Source organism: Haemorhous mexicanus, chromosome 13 (genome assembly GCF_027477595.1).
Source record: "Haemorhous mexicanus isolate bHaeMex1 chromosome 13, bHaeMex1.pri, whole genome shotgun sequence".
Lineage (NCBI taxonomy): Eukaryota > Metazoa > Chordata > Aves > Passeriformes > Fringillidae > Haemorhous > Haemorhous mexicanus.
The window spans coordinates 10,404,473-10,423,585 of record NC_082353.1 but is presented as its reverse complement, the minus strand read 5'-3'; the positions used below and the strand labels follow the sequence as shown (position 1 = coordinate 10,423,585).

The 19,113-nt window shown below is 41.9% G+C and overlaps 1 protein-coding gene across 8 annotated transcripts in view; it reads right to left on the bottom strand.

Annotated features, from left to right (window-relative positions):
• MYO5A (myosin VA) overlaps nt 1–19,113 on the bottom strand; it is a 99,517-nt gene that overhangs the window by 60,788 nt on the left and 19,616 nt on the right. For all 8 annotated transcript variants that reach the window (XM_059858318.1, XM_059858320.1, XM_059858322.1 and 5 more), the window contains exons 2-4: nt 17,542–17,652; nt 16,328–16,499; nt 11,250–11,394 (exon numbers count right to left, since the gene is read on the bottom strand). In XM_059858318.1, coding sequence (XP_059714301.1) covers nt 11,250–11,394; nt 16,328–16,499; nt 17,542–17,652 — 428 coding nt within the window. The remainder of the gene's footprint in view (nt 1–11,249; nt 11,395–16,327; nt 16,500–17,541; nt 17,653–19,113) is intronic.

Here is a 19,113-nt window from a genome sequence, read left to right as displayed (position 1 = left end):
TCCTGTGCTTTGAATAAACATTGCAAAATTTAACACTGAAGATAGATCCTGCTCAAAGAAGGCTCAGCATTGAGGAAGAAAGAGTGCTGCAAACTGCCTTGAGATACCTCACATACAGAAAAGGGTTTTGCAGGTTATGAATGAAATGGCAACACACAAGAACCCAGCAAGTGGTTTTAAAAACATCACCTTGCTCTCAAGAGGTGAAAAAACCCTTTGTTGAGGATGTGCATGTATCTTAATGCAATGCTTTTAATAGCACTGGCTACTTTAAATTTGTACTTTATAAAAATGTGCAGGAGATGCTCTCAGGAGAGCTCAGTGTGGAGGAACTGCTCCTCACATGAGGGCACAGCTGTCAGATATACTGGAAGCAAGAGCAAGACTCACTGGGCACCTCCAACTTGTACAGAGTGCTGCAACAACACTGAGCAACCATTGACAGCTGTCATGATCCAGAACAGCTTGTAACAATTTCAGTTGACCAAAGGAAAAATTGAGGCAAAAAAAAAAAGAAAAACCAGTGCAAGACCTGAAATATCAAAGTTGCTAATATTTTTCAAATAATTTTCAAACAATTTTTATTCAAAATTGCACCCACCTAAGCTGCTTCCCACAAAAAGCAAACCAGCTTACTGCACCAAAGCCATCACTTCCACAGCAAACTGTCCAAACAGATCAGGATAATCAAGACCCACAGACTAAAAAATCCTTACAGACAACTCTCTTTACCTTCTTCCTCTGTACCAACTGAAAATCTGTCTCTGAAACAGGAAAATGAAAAGTTAAAAACCTCTCTATCAATAAACATTTCAGAGAGGATTAAAGAAGCCCAAAGCTTTTTTGAATCATCAAAGCACAACAGTTTTTTGGTGCTTTTTTTGCTTCCTAGACTGATGCATTGGATGTATCATTTGATCTTGGCTTTCAGACTCATGGCTCCACAGCAAATAATGTTAAATACATGTATATAAGCACAACCCCCACACAAACATCAACTTGGGAAAACAAACACAAGGAATACAGAATTACTGACAACAAAAGGAACACAGAAATTATTGACATCAACCCCAAAACTCCTGTCAATCCATTCATACCCAGGCTATCAGCATCTCTCTCTGGAAAAATTGTATCATTAACAGCTGATTTGAAAAGATTCTGATATGGACTTGGAAATTCTTGCCTGTGCTGAGCTACTTCAAAGCTGAATGGTCTCCCTGTCATAACCCAGATGAGCTTGGCAGAAAAGATCACAGTGCAATATTCTTAATATATAAAGAAGAAAGCAAATAACAGGGCAATTTAATGAGAAGAACATTAGTACTTAGGTTGCCTTTGATCCTAAATCATTTATGTTTGTTAACCTTCAGGACACTGCCAAGGTGCTGATGTTTTTAAGGAAGCTCCTTGTCAGGGTGATTTAAAGGCCACCACCTCCAGGACATCTTCTCTCCTCACTGCCTCAGTGCTAAAAGGTTAATTAATTAAATCTCCTGGCTTTTCTTTTTTTCTCCCTTTTTTTCCCCTTCCCCTTGTGGATTGCTAGTGCTTTATTCTTTTCTTTTGGAATAACAGGTTTAGGTTATGGGTAAGGGCATCAACCCCATTGCATAATTTCATTTTTATTTAACTCAAAACAGCATAGACTATTGCTAAAGACCAGATGCTGTGATCTTCAAAACCTAAAATCCCCTCCTGCTTGAATGCAAGTCCACAATAAACAGCTTTTATTTAGCAGTGAGTTTGGTCTTTATCTCACTACCGTTCCTCTGCTGCAGTGTGGTGGTGATAAGATAGATTTGTACGGCTGAAACTGCATTACATTTTTAAAACAGTGAATTTTCAATGATCAAAATACCTGTCAAACTGCCAGGGAAGGAACCTGTGACTCGGGGAACTCTTGGGAGAGATCCTGTTCTCACACACACACACAAGTACCACCAACACCAGGGTGCCCATCAAAGACAGAGAGGAGCTTAGTGCTGTGCCATCCTACAGCTGAATTGTGTGAGCAGGAAACCCAACCCAAGAAAATAACTTTAAAACTAATGACATTGTTTAAAGGTCAGAGAGGAGCTGTCCTGAAATTCTGGCAGGTTTGAAGCCTTGCTGCTCTTTCATCAGCTGCAGCTCCTCTAGAGACACAGGATCAACTAAGGACCAACAAAAACTTAGTTTAAGCTATGTTTCATGTTTTACCCCTTAAAGCATTTCTAAACCTCTCAAGGATACATGCACACATATGCAGCTGACATGATTTAGTGTCTCCAGCAGTATAAACAAAACTCTGACCAAAGTAAACATCCTATTTTTGCAAACAATCTCTCAGCATCCCCATTGTATATTTGTGACAGCATATGGCCAAAATAACCTGTAGTATCTACAGTCAGAACATTCACAGATCTTTGACAGCATGACTCAAAAATCTGTTTAATAATGATCACTTTCCTCACCATGAGGCACTGGTAACAAAGCCAAAATAAATGAAGTTTACCCAATGTACTTAAAATAAATCAGTGTGAAAGTGATAAACATCACTAAGTTTTTATTGATGTTCCCAAATAACTTAGAAGTACTGCTGTTATAGGAATCACAGAATCAAAGAATAGAAAAATACATCTAATACTCCACATATTCCAAACAGCTCATTCAGTCTTGGAATAATTATCCACAGAAAAAATGTTGAACTCTTTTCTTGTGAAACCCAGCAGAGTTCATCAGGTATCAATATACAGCCAAGAGTTCTCTGCAGTACTGAATGTTTTGTGAGCTTCACAGAAAGAAGCTTGATTAACTCCTTCAGAAATTTAGGAAGGACCTTCCCAGCCCCAGGTGGCTAAAGGCAGCCCTGTCTCCAGGGGCTGGCACCTCCCAAGGCAGGAAAGAGGATGCACAGCTGACAAATGCAGGCAGAAGAATAAAGCACCAGAAAGACAAATCCATGGTATAAGATGAATAAGGTTTTGCACAACTCATCTGAAGGCTCACTAAATATGTCTGATTTCAAGAAACACTGAAATAAATGTTTCCTAAAATTACCCGTGACTGTAAACTTGAAACCAAACCATAGCCACTTTTTTTTTTTTTGCAGGACACTCTTCTCTTTTCAGCCCATAATGTGGTTTTGAAGTGACAGAAGGATTTCGCTTTTTCTTGCAGAATCACCAGCCTGTGCTCTCCTCAAGAGCTGCCCTCCCAGTCCCCTGCCACAGCAGGTCCCAGGTTCATTTGTTGGGCAGCCGTGCTCCACTTTTCTGTGATGCTCCCACTGTTACAATTACTCGTTTTTCTAGAAGACCAAAATTGCTTCTCCACTTATCTTAAAATAAAAGGCAGCTGTAAAACCCACCAGGGCTGGGAGGTTTAACACGAGTCAATGCAATATATTTAGCTTCACCTTTGCCTAAGGGCAGTGCTGTGTGGCAGCAAACAGGGCTGGGCATGCTCAGCTGCACTCCCTCAGTGCAAAGGCCCTTGAAACTCAGCCCAGGGCTTGCAGCATCTGCTAGAAGCCATTATAAAACCTGGCAACTCTACAAACTCAGGATTTGCTTTTCAAACAGAAGTAATTTAACTGTTCAATAAATAAATAAATAAACAAACAAGAATTCATTCAGCAGTTTTCTAATGCTCTTGGACTGATGGAAAGCAGCAGCAGCCAGCTCTGGGCTGCCTTCCTGGCACCTCTCACATCGAGGGCACGAGGCAACATCTTGCCCTTCATCAACCTTACAAATAAACTATTTAAAACTCAAAGTTCTTCACAGCCTTAAATAAATTCTGTTTCTGGATTTGGCTAGTGGCCTCCTTAGAATGGGAAAGTTCCCCTGCTTTGTCCTCTTACATTCCAATGGCTTCAAGCCCACGCTGCACAAGCACACCTTGCCATTTTCTCTGCAGCTGCCGAGCTTCCCTCCTTGGGAGGTCACCTTCCCTGCAACCAGGCAGACCTGGTAAGAGCTCTCCCTTCACCCCTTACCCCTGATTTCCCAAGTTTCCCTCTTGCAGGGCTGTTTGAGCAGCAGGCACAGCCCCTTCCCCTGTGCAGCCACGGCACTCCCAGTGCCAGAGCCTCTGGCACATCCCAGAGGTACAGACACTGATCATTCCCTTCTGCCACCCTCCAAGGGCTGCTGTGTGGATTCACAAGGTAACAGCTGGAAAATATCCAGAGTGCAGAGTGCTAGGTAAGCACCAGGGATGATTACCAGAGTGCTCTGAACCATTCTGTAGCGACGTGATGAACAAAGAGCAAAAGAACACAAAAGAAAAAGTGAGTTACAAGAGCTTTGCCCCAGAAACAAGCACAGAACAGCAGCCACATTTCTGTGTCTGTTCCACCTTCACACGCTGCATCCATTGGTTTATTCTGACCACCTGGATCTAACATGCTCTGGCCTGACACATCCCAGTCTTCACAGATGCCACACATTAACAATTCAGAGAATTCTTCAGCTGCAACCTTGAGTCACAACAATTGCTCCTGACTAAGCAGTTAATTCTTAATTAATTCTTTGTAAATGCATTCAGTTTTAATAAGCATGAAACATCAGTCCAATAAACCATGTTCTTTAATCTCATTTCTAAATATATTTCCAGTTTAACTTGTTTATTTTAAGCCTAACAGCATTTTTCACTGACATCTTTAGCTGCTGGAGAAAAGAGGATGTTCTGAGCACAGGGTCAGTGACAGGAACCTCAGTGCCCAGGACCAACTCTGGGCTGACCCAGGCCTGGCCACAGCACACCACCTCTGCCTTGTCTTCTACACAAGCAGAAATTGAGACTCCAGTATTAGAGGAGACAGGCTTTGGTAGGGCTGGTAAAGTGCCTGGAAGACATGGAACCCTCAGTGAAAGCAAATGTTATTAGGAATAGATGATACCTGGCACAGAGACCACTTAATGCTGCAGGAAAGGGGGGCATGAAAAATGCAACTCATTTGCTCAATTTTGTACACTGAAAGCATTGAACTGAACTCCACTGTCAGTTACATACCCTATTCCCACTTCTCACATGTTTTATTGTCAAGCTGGTGTCACCAAGTCACCAGACACAGGTCCAGGACTTCTGATTCAGGGGCTCAAAGCTCTGCTTTTGCTACCTTGGTGAACTCACCAAAGCTGCCCTCCCAAGACCCATGTCTGCTCCAGCTTATAAAATGGAAGCAATGATGTTGATCTCTCTCCCAAAGTTAAGAACTTTGGCATCTGCTCATCAAACATACAAAGCAAAGACGAAATAATATTATTATTCACAACCTGAATTCTCATGAGTCTGTTCCAGCTGCAAACTCAACCACTCCAAAACAGCCCAAGTTCTCAAGAATCTTTGTTTCTCTTCAACAACAGCTTGGTAAAAACATTCTGCAACACTCTTATAATCAGGAGATGTACTTTTTTTTTTTTTAATTAACAAAATGCATCACTTGCCATTATAATTACACCCAGGAAACACAGCTCTTGATTGTAAAAATGTCAAAAGGTGAAAAGATAATGAATTGTCAGTAACATCTCTGAACACACACAAATGAGGAAAACTGAGGTCAGCACATGACAGATTGCACTCCAGAGGGGCACAGAGATGAGCCAGCACTCTGCAACTGCTCTGTCCAGGGATTAGTCAGAGGTCACTCCTGCAACAGTTTGGGAAAGCTCATTGCTTAGCTGCCAGCAGGACACCTCATGTGAACTCCAGCTCCCAGCTACAACCACACTTAACCCTTCTGCTGCCTCAAAACAATCACTGCTGGGACAAGGAGTCCCATATGTTATACCAAGTTGATTCCCCCATCTGCCACGTTGCACCTGTAACACCACAAAATGTCAGGCTCCAAGTGTAAGAAACTACTCCAAAATAATCCCATCAGAAAAAAAGACATTTCCCTTTGCATCTAACAACAGGGGCCCAGAAATGCCACCTCTTTCCAAGGCAGTGGAGGATGGCCACTGTGTGTTTGTCCAGCACCCACCAGAGCAGGCTCTCATTCCATAACTGGATGCAGAGCTGGGAGAGGCTGTTAATCATCCCTGCCATGAAGTCTTTTCTGCCAGGGGAAAATACTGTATCCATTTATCAGACACTCAGAAGCAAAGCAGCATCTGTTCAAATGTGCATTTTTATAAGAGGACATCATCTTGGGATGCCTGGGATAACTGGAGACTGTCAGCAAAGATGCTTCAAAACACCTACTCAACAGCTCACCAAGCTTCCTTTTGAACAAAAGTGATAGAAAAATATCTTTCTGTAGGTGAAAGCCATCAGACACACAGAGAAAAGCTGACAAAACAGAGAGGCAGCCTGCTTATTAAAGGTAATTTAATAAAAAAGCTACACAGTACCACAAAATAAATCACTATACTTTGTCCAAATAGAAAAAGCAAAACTTTGGAAATTGATGCTTTAAACACTGTTGTTTTCCACACTGGCATTCATTAAGGTTTATATGGATCTCATCAGTATGCAATTCTGTTTGCAGAGGTTACTTTCAACTTAAATGATGCTAGACAACTTCACTAATTAATCAGAAGAAAATCTCAAAGTTAATTTATTAAATTGAACTTGCTGTATCTGTCATCAACCACAAGTAGGATGGAACAACAAAGTGCTGATAAAAAAAATACACTATCTTAATTACTGCAATATACCATCACTAGGCAGGGGAAAGAATCCTGTGAAGGAGTGATTTTTCCCTAATAGTGTTAGGGAACTGATAATCATAAGTCTCATACATTAATGCAATCCTTAACAGTTTCAAGAGTATAATCATCAACACCTTACTGCAAACCATAGTGTTAAAAATGTATTGAATATCCTATTGAATATTACAAAGAAAATGAGATGCACCTGCTGAAGGTTGTGATTCCTACAGAAGTTGTAATTGAAAATAAAAAATAAAATGTTTGGCAACTGAAAGTTTGCTTCAATTTTCATAATTACCACAGAGGGGTAACTGAAGACTGAACTTGGGTTTTGTTAGCAATTTGGAAACACTGACATACAAAAGTGGCATACATTGCAGCTCAAAGGAATCAACATATGCAAACACCCACATGCTGACATTGAGGTTTATATTTCTGGGACAAAAATATATTCTTCAATAATGATTTTCTTCCTTCTGCATCACTCATCTGCCTTAACCAGTCCCAAGCCTGTAATATTCACTCAAATGGAGTGAGCTATGCATGGACAGCACACTGCCATGGCTGAGGAGAGCCTGGAGTGCAGGTCCCAGCTCCCTCCAGAAGCACAGCTCATCTGAGCTGCACCTACAGATCCACTCTGCACAAAAACCACACGGACACGTCCCCAGCCAAATGATCCCACTGGGACAGTCCTTGGACAGAGCAGGAGATCTGCTCCAAACCCTCACAGTCTGAGGCTCATACAGCCCAAAGCAATACAGGTCCTGGTGAGGATGAAGCACTCAGAGCCCTAAGCCCAGCACACTTTAGGTGCAGCTGTAAAACTAGAGCATTGCTTATTTTAGGCACAGCAGAGGAAAGCTGTCAGTCTGTGCAGAGCAGCAGCAGGAGATGGAGAGAGAAAAGGAAAAAGGTACAAAGACACAGATGACAGGGGAGAAAGAGAAGGGAAGGGGGAAAAGGAAAGAAATAATAGTCCAAAATGAGATTAGTCTTAAGAGCTGTGCATGTTTTCCTGCACTGAAACAGACAAGAAGCTACCGAGCAAACATTACCCACTTATCTCACTGTTGGCTATGGGTAAAGATGAGCCATGCTCTCCCCCACTAACCCTCCACTGGAACCTGGTGACAGAAGTGCTGGAGGAAGAGGAAATAAGGAGGCTCAAACAGGCCCAGCACTGCCCAGCAGCATGTACCCCATCACTTGGCTCCCACTAAGCAGGAAATGCCACATGCAAAGGTATCTTTGTGTGCTGCTTTGCACTGCAATCAACCCCAAGCAATTGCTGTGTATCATTTCTCTACCCAAGCCAGATGTGAGCTCCATCCCTGTCACTCCAGTGGGCAACATTTTTGCACTGTATTTTTTTTTTTGAAAGCACAAGGCAAATATTTAATCACTGGCTTTCCAGATTTCTGCCATGAGGCTTTTCTTTGGCTGAAGGAGGCTCCAGAGATCATTTAGTTAACCATGCACATGGATGGAGCTTCTCAGCTGCAGCAGATGAAGCAATGAAGCTGGAAAGAACAAACTCTAAATCACTAAATTATAAATTAACAAGAAGACCTAAGGAGTAAATATTTAGAAGAGCTCACTGAAGCCTTAAGGATAGGAGCATCATGACTAATTATGCCAGTGATCATTTAAACATGGAGTTAGGAAAGATCAGAAACAAGAGAAAAATAAATCTCACCAATTACACACATAAATGCAGATTAATGCCATATGACTAGCTACCACATGAATATGCAATGCACTTATTAAAATGGTAATACAGCAGACACAGACAATCTGATTTTCATTTTTAAATAGTCAGCTGCAGAAACGTAAAACTGGAGTTCTTTTTCTCTAACTTCATAATTCAGAAGTAAAAGGTGATTTGTTCAGAGTATAAAAAACATCAGTGAAGTTAAAGGGTGGGATTTAGTAATTGTAAGCATCAATAGAAAATTAAATTCAATGACCAAAACTGGTATGTTGTAATGACAGAAAAAGTTCTTAAAAACAAGGCAAAAAAAATCCCCAAACAAATAGAAAAGGAAATAAACATTGAAAAGCTAAAACAATTAAATTGGTAATTCAGGGTAGAGAAATTTTTTTCAGTTGCATTGTGTGCCCAGATTTCATTTTGCAACTATGAAAGTACTGTCAGTCATAAAAGAATAACAAATTGTTTATAACAGAGACACAAAGTAATTAATTAAATAATTCAGAAGGCTTATTTGAGCTAATCTCCACAGTCATAAAATTTCTCATCATTTGTTTCAAAGAGGAACTCCTACCACATCTTGTTTGTTGTTATTCAGGACAGCAGAACTGCCCGAGGCTGCAGCGAGGGCTGAAGAGCTGAAGGTAATTAACGCAAGAAGGAGAAGCCACAGAGGAAACTCCAGCCAAAATCTCAGCCCCCCCAGTCAGCCCAGCAGCAGAGAATGCCCGTGGTGGCAGACAGACATCTCCATGGCACAGGCACACAGAACTCAGGTGATCAGCCATTTGGTATTTCAGCACCAGGAGGAGGTAAGCCCACTTCAGGCAGGGGTTAGAGTCGGCCAGTGGACACAGATCCCTCTCCAGCCTCTTACTTCCCCTGGGTAATGTTAAGAACAAAAATTCTGTGAATTTGGATGACAGCCATCACTGACTGTCATTTCAGACCACTGTACCAAGCCTCAGACCTAAAATAAGGTTAATAGAGCTTTACTTTTTACAGCTTTTAGAGGGACTTGAGAACCAAGTCTGTTTAAAACAGCAGGGATGAAGGAGACGTGAAGAAGATGTGACTACCATAACACACAGTTTTGCCTTTGTATTTCCACACCAGATTATAGAGCTATTTTCTGAGCAGAAAGGAAGTAAGGCAGATATCTCTGCCAGTCAACAGTGTGGGTGTAGAGATGTCCTGGTTTCAGCTAGAATAGAGGCAATTTTCTTCCTAGCAGCTGGTGCAGTGCTGCATTTTGGAGTTCAGGGAATAATGCTGACAGCACAGTGACACCTTGGCTGGTGCTGAGCAGTGCTCACCTGCAGCCAGGGGCTGGTCAGAGTCTCGTGCTCGGGCAGTGAGCAGGTGCACAAGGAGCTGAGAGGGAGCACAGCCAGGACAGCTGACCCCAGCTGGCCAGGGGATTTTCCACACCCAGGAACATCATGCCCAGGATATAAACTGGGGCTGATGGCTGCTTGGGGAATGGCTGGGCATTGGTCAGCAGCTGGTGAGCAATTCCACTGTGCATCACTTCTTTTTCTTGGGTTTTACTCCTCTTTCTCTGTCCTATTCATTGCTAGTACTGTTGTTGTTATTATTTTATACTATTTTACTTCATTTCAATTATTAACCTGTTCTTACCTCAACCCATGAGTTTCTCTTCCCCATCCCAGTGGGGGAGGGAGGGAGTAAGCAAGTGGCTGCGTGGTACTGAGTTGCTGGCTGAAGTTAAACCAAGACAAGGGTATTTTTGAAACACTGGCTCTTTTGCAATTACCCTAAGTCATAAAATGTTGCACTGAACTGTTTTCTTTTGAAATTATCTATTACCTGGCTATTGCAGATCCCTGCATTCAGATGTGCACGTGACAAACATTTTACCCATTCCATTCATTTTATCCATTCTATCCATCCATTAGTCTAGTTCTTAAGACTCTTAAATGAACAGATAGCTGACTTCAAACATGAAGATTTTATAATTTTCAACCCATTCTCCCCTTGCCTCCTTCACCAGCAGTACAGCTTAAGGGCCATCACAAGTAATCCAGAAATCTTTCAGTGATTAATTTAATCATGATCTGTATTGCCAACAAGGAAAACTATACCAACAGCTTGAAGCTAACCAGTGAGGATAGCAGGAGCATCCTGCTAACCAAAGACCACACAGCAGCCCAAAAGACCTTTATCCTAGAAATGAAATATTTCAAAAGCTCCCTTAACTGCAGGCTCGTGGGGCTAAGGGGAAGAAGTTCCTGCTAACCACTGCCCTTGGGTGACAAGCTCATTTTGATGCAACATCCAACAGAATGAGGATTTCCTGCACAGCTGTTGCAGTGTCCTTAGAGACTCAGTTTCCAGGCACTCTTTGCAATCGTCCCTCTGCTCCCTCTTAATTCCAGTCAACAACAGCCACAGGCAGATTACATAGCTGGGACATTACTGACACAACCAGGAGCCTATAATAGCACTCATAAGCCCAGTGATTTCTTTTCTCTTGTCAGTAGGACACACAAACACAAAACAGCTGAGAACCTGGCCCTTTTCTCTTTAATAATCCACTGACGATTAAAAAAATATCTCTTTAATTTGGTAATCAAATGAAAAAAAACACAATCAAATAAAGCACAGGGCTAATTTTAGACCTAAATACTGACAAGATCTGTGGTAATTCCTGCTAAGTGTCAGTGGCCATGACCTCCACAGCATTTATAAAGCTTTACTGTTCACTAACTTAGGCAACTCTTTCCCTTGTGAAATGCACTGAAACACAGGATAAAAGACAGACGTTGCAAAATATTTCACAAGCTATAAATTAAAGAGAAAAGCATCATCCAGAAACTTTGTTTTATATCCCTCTCAGAAAAACAGTGACTTTAAGGCTCTGGTCTACAAACCTGGCCATCTGCTTGTATGCTTCCTCAGCCACTGCAAAGATATGTGGGTCCATATCCCCCATATTCTGGCCACTGTAGGCATTGATGATATCTTCCCCATAGATAGGCAGCTGTTCATAAGGATTTATGGCCACTAAAACAATACCTACAAAGGAAATGAAACAAAAGGAATGATTAATAGTTGTTTAAAAAAAAAACAAAACAGCAAAACTGGTTTTGAGGGCAAGTATTGTTCTAATCTTTCTAAAAATGTTAAAGAATAAGGATCTGATATTACTGACTTCAACAGATATTTATTCTGAATAAAGTTCTGCACACACAAAGTGCCACGAGTTTAATTCCACCCTGCTTTGGTAAACACATCAGGGACAACTTTTTATCTTTTCTTTCTATCTGCCTTTTCTAAAGTTAGCATGCACAATCCAAAAGGATTCAGAATGTGCAGACTTGAAAAGCTGCCTGCTCAGTGCAGTAGCCCAATGCATGTGCATTGTATTTCCCTGTGTTTCACTCTGAATTACCAGTGACACTGTAATTTGTGAAGTATAACTGCTGGGTGGTCTCACTGACTGCCAGTTTGGGTATGTGCAGTGTGTGAACCCTCCAGCTGTTGTGCAAGAATGACATCCTCAGGTTTTGTAATAAGCAACAATGTACAGACACAGTGTAATTTGGATTCCAGGGCACCTCTGCCAATCAGGCAGGACAACCTCCTGGTCAAAGGCACCAAAAAACCAAACAGTAGATGTATTTCATAGGGCTGACACAGAGCAGCACCCAGCCATGTTAGGAAATTAGGCAATTATAGCCCTAGAAGGCACCAGAACACCCTCACCTGATACAACTGAGCTTGTACTTACACCTCCCACTTCCTAGTTATTCCATACCACTTAAACACATACCTGGTTTTTTAAAAACAACTCATCACTACAGCACTTCTAAATTATTTTACTCTCCCTGCACAGGAAAACTTAAGTCCTACTCTTTACAAACTTCCTTACCACAAAGAGCGAGACCTCAAATGTTTTTGGGAAAATTCTCTTTTTCACGAGAAATGAGGATTGCTCTACCCACAGGGATAATCTGACAAAGCTTCCTTATAACTTTCTCTCCTGCAGCATTTACAACAGGTAGGGAAAGTTTATTTGTTCGGGGCAGGGGTGGAAACACTGATCAGTGAGACCATGTGGGAGTCAGCTGTGACAGGCACACTGTGCCCCCTCGACATGGCAAGTCCTCCTCACCTTGACAGGAAAAGGGGGAAAAACAACCCCTCTAATTTCAACTGTGGACATTTTAAAAACAGAATTTCTCCTTTTGTGTATGTATTTTGGTGCCTAAGTGTGGCAATGCAGCTGCAGATGGCTGCACAGTGACTGCACCAAGCATGCCTGGACAATCCATCCCTGAAGAACCTGCCTCAGAAGCGTTTCCATGGCACTCAACTTGCTTCTAAATTTACTCTGAAATTGACTCTTACACACACAGACTTCCTCAGTGCTGATCCCAGCTCTCTGCAGATTACAGCCTGGTGATGTCTATCTAAGAAATTTTCCATGGAAAAGCTGGGAGAAGGGAGAAGAGAAATGAAAGCATCTACAGTCTGGCCCTGCTGGGAGCATCAACCAATTTTTAAACCCTTTCATGCATCTATAGACCAAGCACAAACCATAGCAAAAACATGAAACAAGAGGATATGTTTTAGGGAGAGATCTGAGAGGCCTTGATCTATTTCCTCAAACACACAAGTTTTGTGTCTCGACACGCCCATGTGAGGAGAGCTGGCGTTTTTCCATCAGCCATAACCTCACTGAAATGACTCAGGAGCCCCAGAGAAAAATCTTCATAAACATTCATGCCAAGGTCTAACGCTGTATGATGAACCAAAAAATCAGAGTGGGGGTTAGGGACTGGAAGTGACCTCAGTACTACAAAACTTGAGGAATATTCTGTGTGTCAAATTTTAACGTCTGCCCTTAGAAAAAGCAGTAAAAAGTGAAATACAGTGCACCACCAAGCTGAGCCTCTCAGGCCTGCAAGTCTCATCAAAGAGACATAACAAAAATCTGTGTGAGACTTCCAACAGTTCCCTCCTGCCTTTGGTTATGCTGGCAAAAATAAACCCTTGAATTGGGAACAAGCAGCCCCGTGACAAGTCTCCAGCATATTAAAACATTTAACTTCAGCAGCAATCTGTAAAATCTACAAGCAACTACCATCTGGAAATAACCAAAACAAGTGAGTCAGGAATTATTTGCTTTCTGTAGAATTTTGAAATCAGTCTGCCTCATAGAGCTATAATCCAGATTAATTTACATATAACTTCTCTTTATCTCCACTAAATCATATTGCTATTTTAAGAAATATGGCCTTTCCTAAATCAGATTTATGTGTGGTTTTGTTCTTACAATTACACTGAGTTGAACTCTGGCTACTCTTTGTGCCATTCTTCTTTATATATGCTCAAAGTAAGCCCATCTAATTCTTTTACCTTGAACATACTAACCCATCTGTGGCCAAACTGGACATAAACAGAAGCAATTTATTAATTTAAAGTTTGCTCTCCTGCAGAGAAGGCAGTACTTTTTACTAACCTGAACTAACCAGCAAGATTCACTGATTTTCACCACAGCAGTTTTTCCATGTAAGCATTCAAATTTTCCTTTGTAACTTTTCAACTTCCTTCATTAATGCCTTGTTTCATGTTTCCAACAAGAGAAAAGTTATAAATCACCTCTGAATTGCTGGTGAAAGGCTGACTTGAAATTGAGAAATCAGCAGATCTTCTGTTTAAAAGTTTGAATTTACTTCAGAGCGAAATCTTAAATTTGACATGTTACACTTAGACAGCATGGCTGAATTCATTTCTAGGGCCCTGGACAACTATCCATCCATGCATTCCTGTTCCAGTTCCACTGTTGAGAATATTGTTACTGTGATTCCCTTGATGGATTGAAGTGGTTTGAGCCTCCTTTGGGCTGCATAAACTGCTCAAACCACCCTCACAGGCCATTTGGACAGACCTGGCTGATGTGAGAGTCACATTGAGGAGGCAAATGCAGCCCCCGAGGCCAAGCCCCAAGGCAATAATCTTTGCAGAGGGGCAGTACCTGCAGCAGGATGGGAGCTAATGGAGAACTCTGAAAGGTGGATGCTGTGCCCAAAGGATCAGGTTTTTTGGCTGACATGCCAACTCTGTTTTGCTCAGCCTGTAACACAACACAGCCCTGCCTACATCCCCAGAGAATAAAGCACTGCACACCACACTCTCCAGCAGCACTGAACCTCCAACACCTCCTTCCCTCTGAGCACCAGGAACCCCCACACTGCTGGCTCCACTCACTTCTGACAAAGAGCCAGGCAGCTCCCAGAACCACTGGGGTCTTGTCTGGAAGCAAACCAGCTGACCCAGCTCTGCCATGCCAGACCCAGCCACAGAGAGCTAAAGGCCTCCCAGCCCCAGGAGAAATGATAAAACCAGCCAAAACCACAACTACAGCTGCACTGGGGAATACCTGAAATGTACATTTTTCATGTTTTCCAAAACACAGGGAAACAACAAGAAACAACACATTCCTTTTGAAAGCCTCTGAAATGCTGCTCAACACAGAGCCTGCCTGCAAGCAGCCAGGACACAGCCCAGACAGCCTTGTGGCAGGGGGCATGGTGGTGTTAGGGGACCATGAAACTGAGACTGAAAAGCCCTTACAAGCTCAGGCCATGAGGCTCCAGCTGCACAAAGCCCTTTCACACAAGAGCTTTGCCATGGGGGCCCTTGGGAGACAAACACAGATCAAGTCTGTACTGGGGGAGCTGAGGTGGTTTCCAGTGCTGGGACCACAACGCACCCTCAGCAGGGACAGCCCAGAGAGGAGATGCTCAAACACCCCGACACTCGAGCTGGTCTGAGCCCTGAGCAACCTGATCTAGTCAGACTTGCTTCAAGTAGGAAGCTCCACTGAAGACTTCCAGAGGTCTCTTCCAACCTGAATTGTTCTGTGCTCTGACTGCATGAGTGGATGAGATGTGGTGTGAATCATCACCCCCTCCTATGGGAGTGAGGTCTGGCTGCAAGCACGGGGTGCCAAAGTGTGATCCAGTCCCTGTGCTCTGGTCTCTGCTGAGAGCAGGACTGGGAACAGATGTGCCCTGCTGAGCATCTACAGATTAGGAGCAGCCAGAGTGAGCACAGTGTGGCAGGATGTTAATGCCTGTCTGTCCCTCACAACATGTTTAATGTGCTGCCTGTCTTATGGAAGAGTTATGTTAAAAGCTAGCAGTGTGTTTTGACTAAAAACTGAGATTTAAAAGGAACACATGCACACATAGAAAAAAAAGGCCAAAACCATCAGATTTCAATTTTAAGCCTAAACTACCTCACAATGTTTATTTTTAAAACAGACATTTCAGTTGCAATTTTGCACTTATGACAAAGTGATTATTTAAGTACCTTTCCTCCATTCTGACCATCTGAGAATACCACAGGAAATTACAAGTTTGGGTAACCTCTGCTGTGAGTTAAATGTCATTTTTAAAGCCAAGATCAATTGCAACTGTGATAAGACAAGCCTTGGCCCACGAACTGTTACAAATTCACTTCTGTAGTTGCCCAGATTGGAAAACATGAAAAAGAAAAAAAATTGATGTCTTCTAAAAGAGATGGAGGAGCTCAGTGCAGAGGTGAGCAACTACAGATGGACAACAAACCCACCAAAGAGCAAGGCCAGCTCCTGCATCTGCAGTGTGTTAGCCTCCTCCCACCCAGCCCAGCCTGAGCAAGCCTACAGAGAACACCAACCTGACAGGAACCCCACTGTGAAGAAAAAACTGCTGAATACACATTTGATATACAAATTCCCTTGGTGAGGCAGAGAACACACACAGTGAAGACAATTTTCTCTGAACCTCAATATTCTCCAGTCTGTTAATGACCACAAACACACTGATTTCCCTAAGAACAGTCCAGCATCTCCTGTCACTAAATGACTTTAAATTAAAGGCAGACACATCCACGGACAGCTTTGCTTTCCGTGCCCAGGGCACTCTGTAAAGGTTAGGGTGTGAAAGGCAGTACTTGCCACAGTAGGTGTAGATGAGTTTGGAGTCGATGAAGCGGACTTTGAGGTTGTGCAGGACAGCAGGCTCGTGCAGGTAGCTGAGGGCTGTCAGGTCGTTCTCCCCAACCAGGATGTCGGGGTTCCGCAGCGGCGGCAGCTCCTTCGTCTTCGGGTCGAGGCTGTACTCTAGGTCCTGGAAACCAAATGGACACACCTCAAGAGCTGCTGGCCAGCTCTCCTCACTCAGCCCCTCCAGCTGTTCCTCCCAGCAAAACAGGCACAAGGTAAAAAAACCACAGTGCACCATTTCAGTTCCCTGGTGATTTCAGGTAGCAGTTTTTTCTCCAAAAATGTCATTTAAAACTTCCCAGAGGGGTTTTCTCTATGTACAACTGTACAGAGATACCATCTTTTTAGACTATTACTTAAGCAAACCCCACGCTTTTGCTGCCACATCTTTATTAAATGAACCAAAATACACTATATCATAAATCTAACCAGCTTTTCCCTATTGTTTTCTTCTTGAGTGGAACAGCAGGGGAAGAAGACTCACACCAATCTATAGCCAGCTTCATACACAGAAACACAACTTGGAATGTTGGCAGAACACTATGAAGAACACAAACACTGAAAAAAATGCTGCTTAGAACTTTTTTCAGATATAAATTCATCTCTAAAACAGATGTTCTAATTGCATCCGTCTCTAGATCCAAAATCACTTTATTCACCTGCTATTTCCATGAAAAAAACCAACTCAAAGGATGTGAGCTGTACATGGACAAGCCATCAATTCTCAACACAGTACACAGCATCTTCTTTGTAATGCCCTTAATCCTTGCCTTTTTTATCTTTATTAATTTTCTGCTGGTTTTGTTCAACTTAAAAGTCACAGTTCTTTCTCTGCAACACTGTTCTCCTAGCAACCCTGTCTCCTTGGAATAGCAAACCAGGGCTATATGTTTAATGGCATAAGTAGAAAAAGATGATGCAACTGAACATAACAGGCAGTGGATAAAGGCAACTGCTTTTTAATTTATTTTAAAAACAAGGCAGAATTGATTTTTGTAACTAAACAGTAAAATTTATCAGACAAAAAAATGCTGCAGAAAGTGAGCAGACAAAACTGCACACATGTAAATACAGATTTATTGTGACAGTAGAGCTTCCTGCAATAAAAACATCAGACTCTGGTTGAGAACTAGAACTATCAGCTTACAAACAATACACAGACTTACCTTGCCCTCTTCAAGTCGAAGCTGGAGGACTTTATCTCCAGGTTTATAATCTTTGAGGAGTTCTGCTGACTTCCATACCTCCTCTGGATCAGGGATCCAAACCCTGGCATACTGCAGTACAACAACAGCAAAAGATCTGTGAGCTTTGGATGCCCTATAGTTAAATCATTGCAACAAATGACACTAAAATTATTTTTTTTCTTTTTTAAATACATGCTTAACAGACAAACCCTTAAGCAAGAGGCAAGTTAATTAGTACATCTAAGGTGAATAACTTGTTCTATTGATAAATGGTTGCACAAGCATAATTTTATTGCCTACACAGAGAGAAAAAGGTATTTTCTATGCAGAAGGTATTTCAAGATACACATTCATTGCTGAAAATCTACAAAGCAAAAAAAAAAAAAAAAAATCAGCCTTTTTCAGAAAGATCAAAAATTTGGCTATCCAAAAAGATTACTTGGAGCAACTCTTTTGAGTAGGCTCTAAATGCATTTGTAGCATAATGTTATAGAGCCATTTTTGTCTTCTTTTTCCCCAAAGAGAATACTTCAGCCCATCTGTGTTAATTTAGGCAAAGCTGCCTGATCAAGTGTTAAAAGCTCTTCCTTTGTAGTTACCAACATGGCTAGTTTAAAATTGATTATATTCAGAATGCCAAAAGGAAATAAAACTGAAAGATCTGGTTGAAAAGGCCTCCAGATAAAAGGAAAAAACCCAACGACAAACCAGATTCCCATTAATGACCACTTACTTCCATACAAACTTTATTCATAAAAGTGACCCAGTGCAAACATGTGATTTGTTTTCAAAAGCAGCAAGAATATTCGTATTTTTCCATGAGTGAAGATACAACTGTTACCTCCTACTAAAGAATCGATTACAAATGCATGGAAAGCAGCTGGTCACTTAGAGAGTCACATGAACATGCAAATACACACATAAGAACACAGCTCTTGAGCAGAACAAGGGAAAGGCTGTGACATTTTTAGTATGTTCAGGTTCCTGAAGCAATGCTCCTGCTATGCCTAGAGAGCACTGAGATCACACCACACCCACACCGCTGCAAACCAAGCAGCTTCGTGCCTCTGGAGGTGCATTCATGCACCTCACTGCAAACATTCTCAGCCCACTAACTTATTTCAAAATAACTATATTTTAATAACTGTATTTGTCAAAGCATTGATGGCAGAGAAAACTGCAGTTAGCCATGCAGCTTCACCACCTAATCTCACACAACTTCTTTAAGTACAGCTTCCTCTGCCCCAAAGAATGCTGAAGGGGTTTTTCCCCCATTATTAACCCAGTTTTCCTACTACAGAAAATGAGAAACTGCTTGTTTCTGCTAGGGATTTTCTGAAAGACTTCATGAAAAACTTCATATTGCCTCCTTGTTGCAAGACAGGGCATGATAAAATGTGCTGAGCAGCAGTTTGGGGAGCAGGACTGTCGTATCAGGGTGTCCCCCACACAGTGAATATTCAGAAGGCTAAACAATGGCTTTGTTAAAATAATTTACACTAAAAATATAGCCTATAATAAAACATTGTATTTTTATATTTATATATAAAT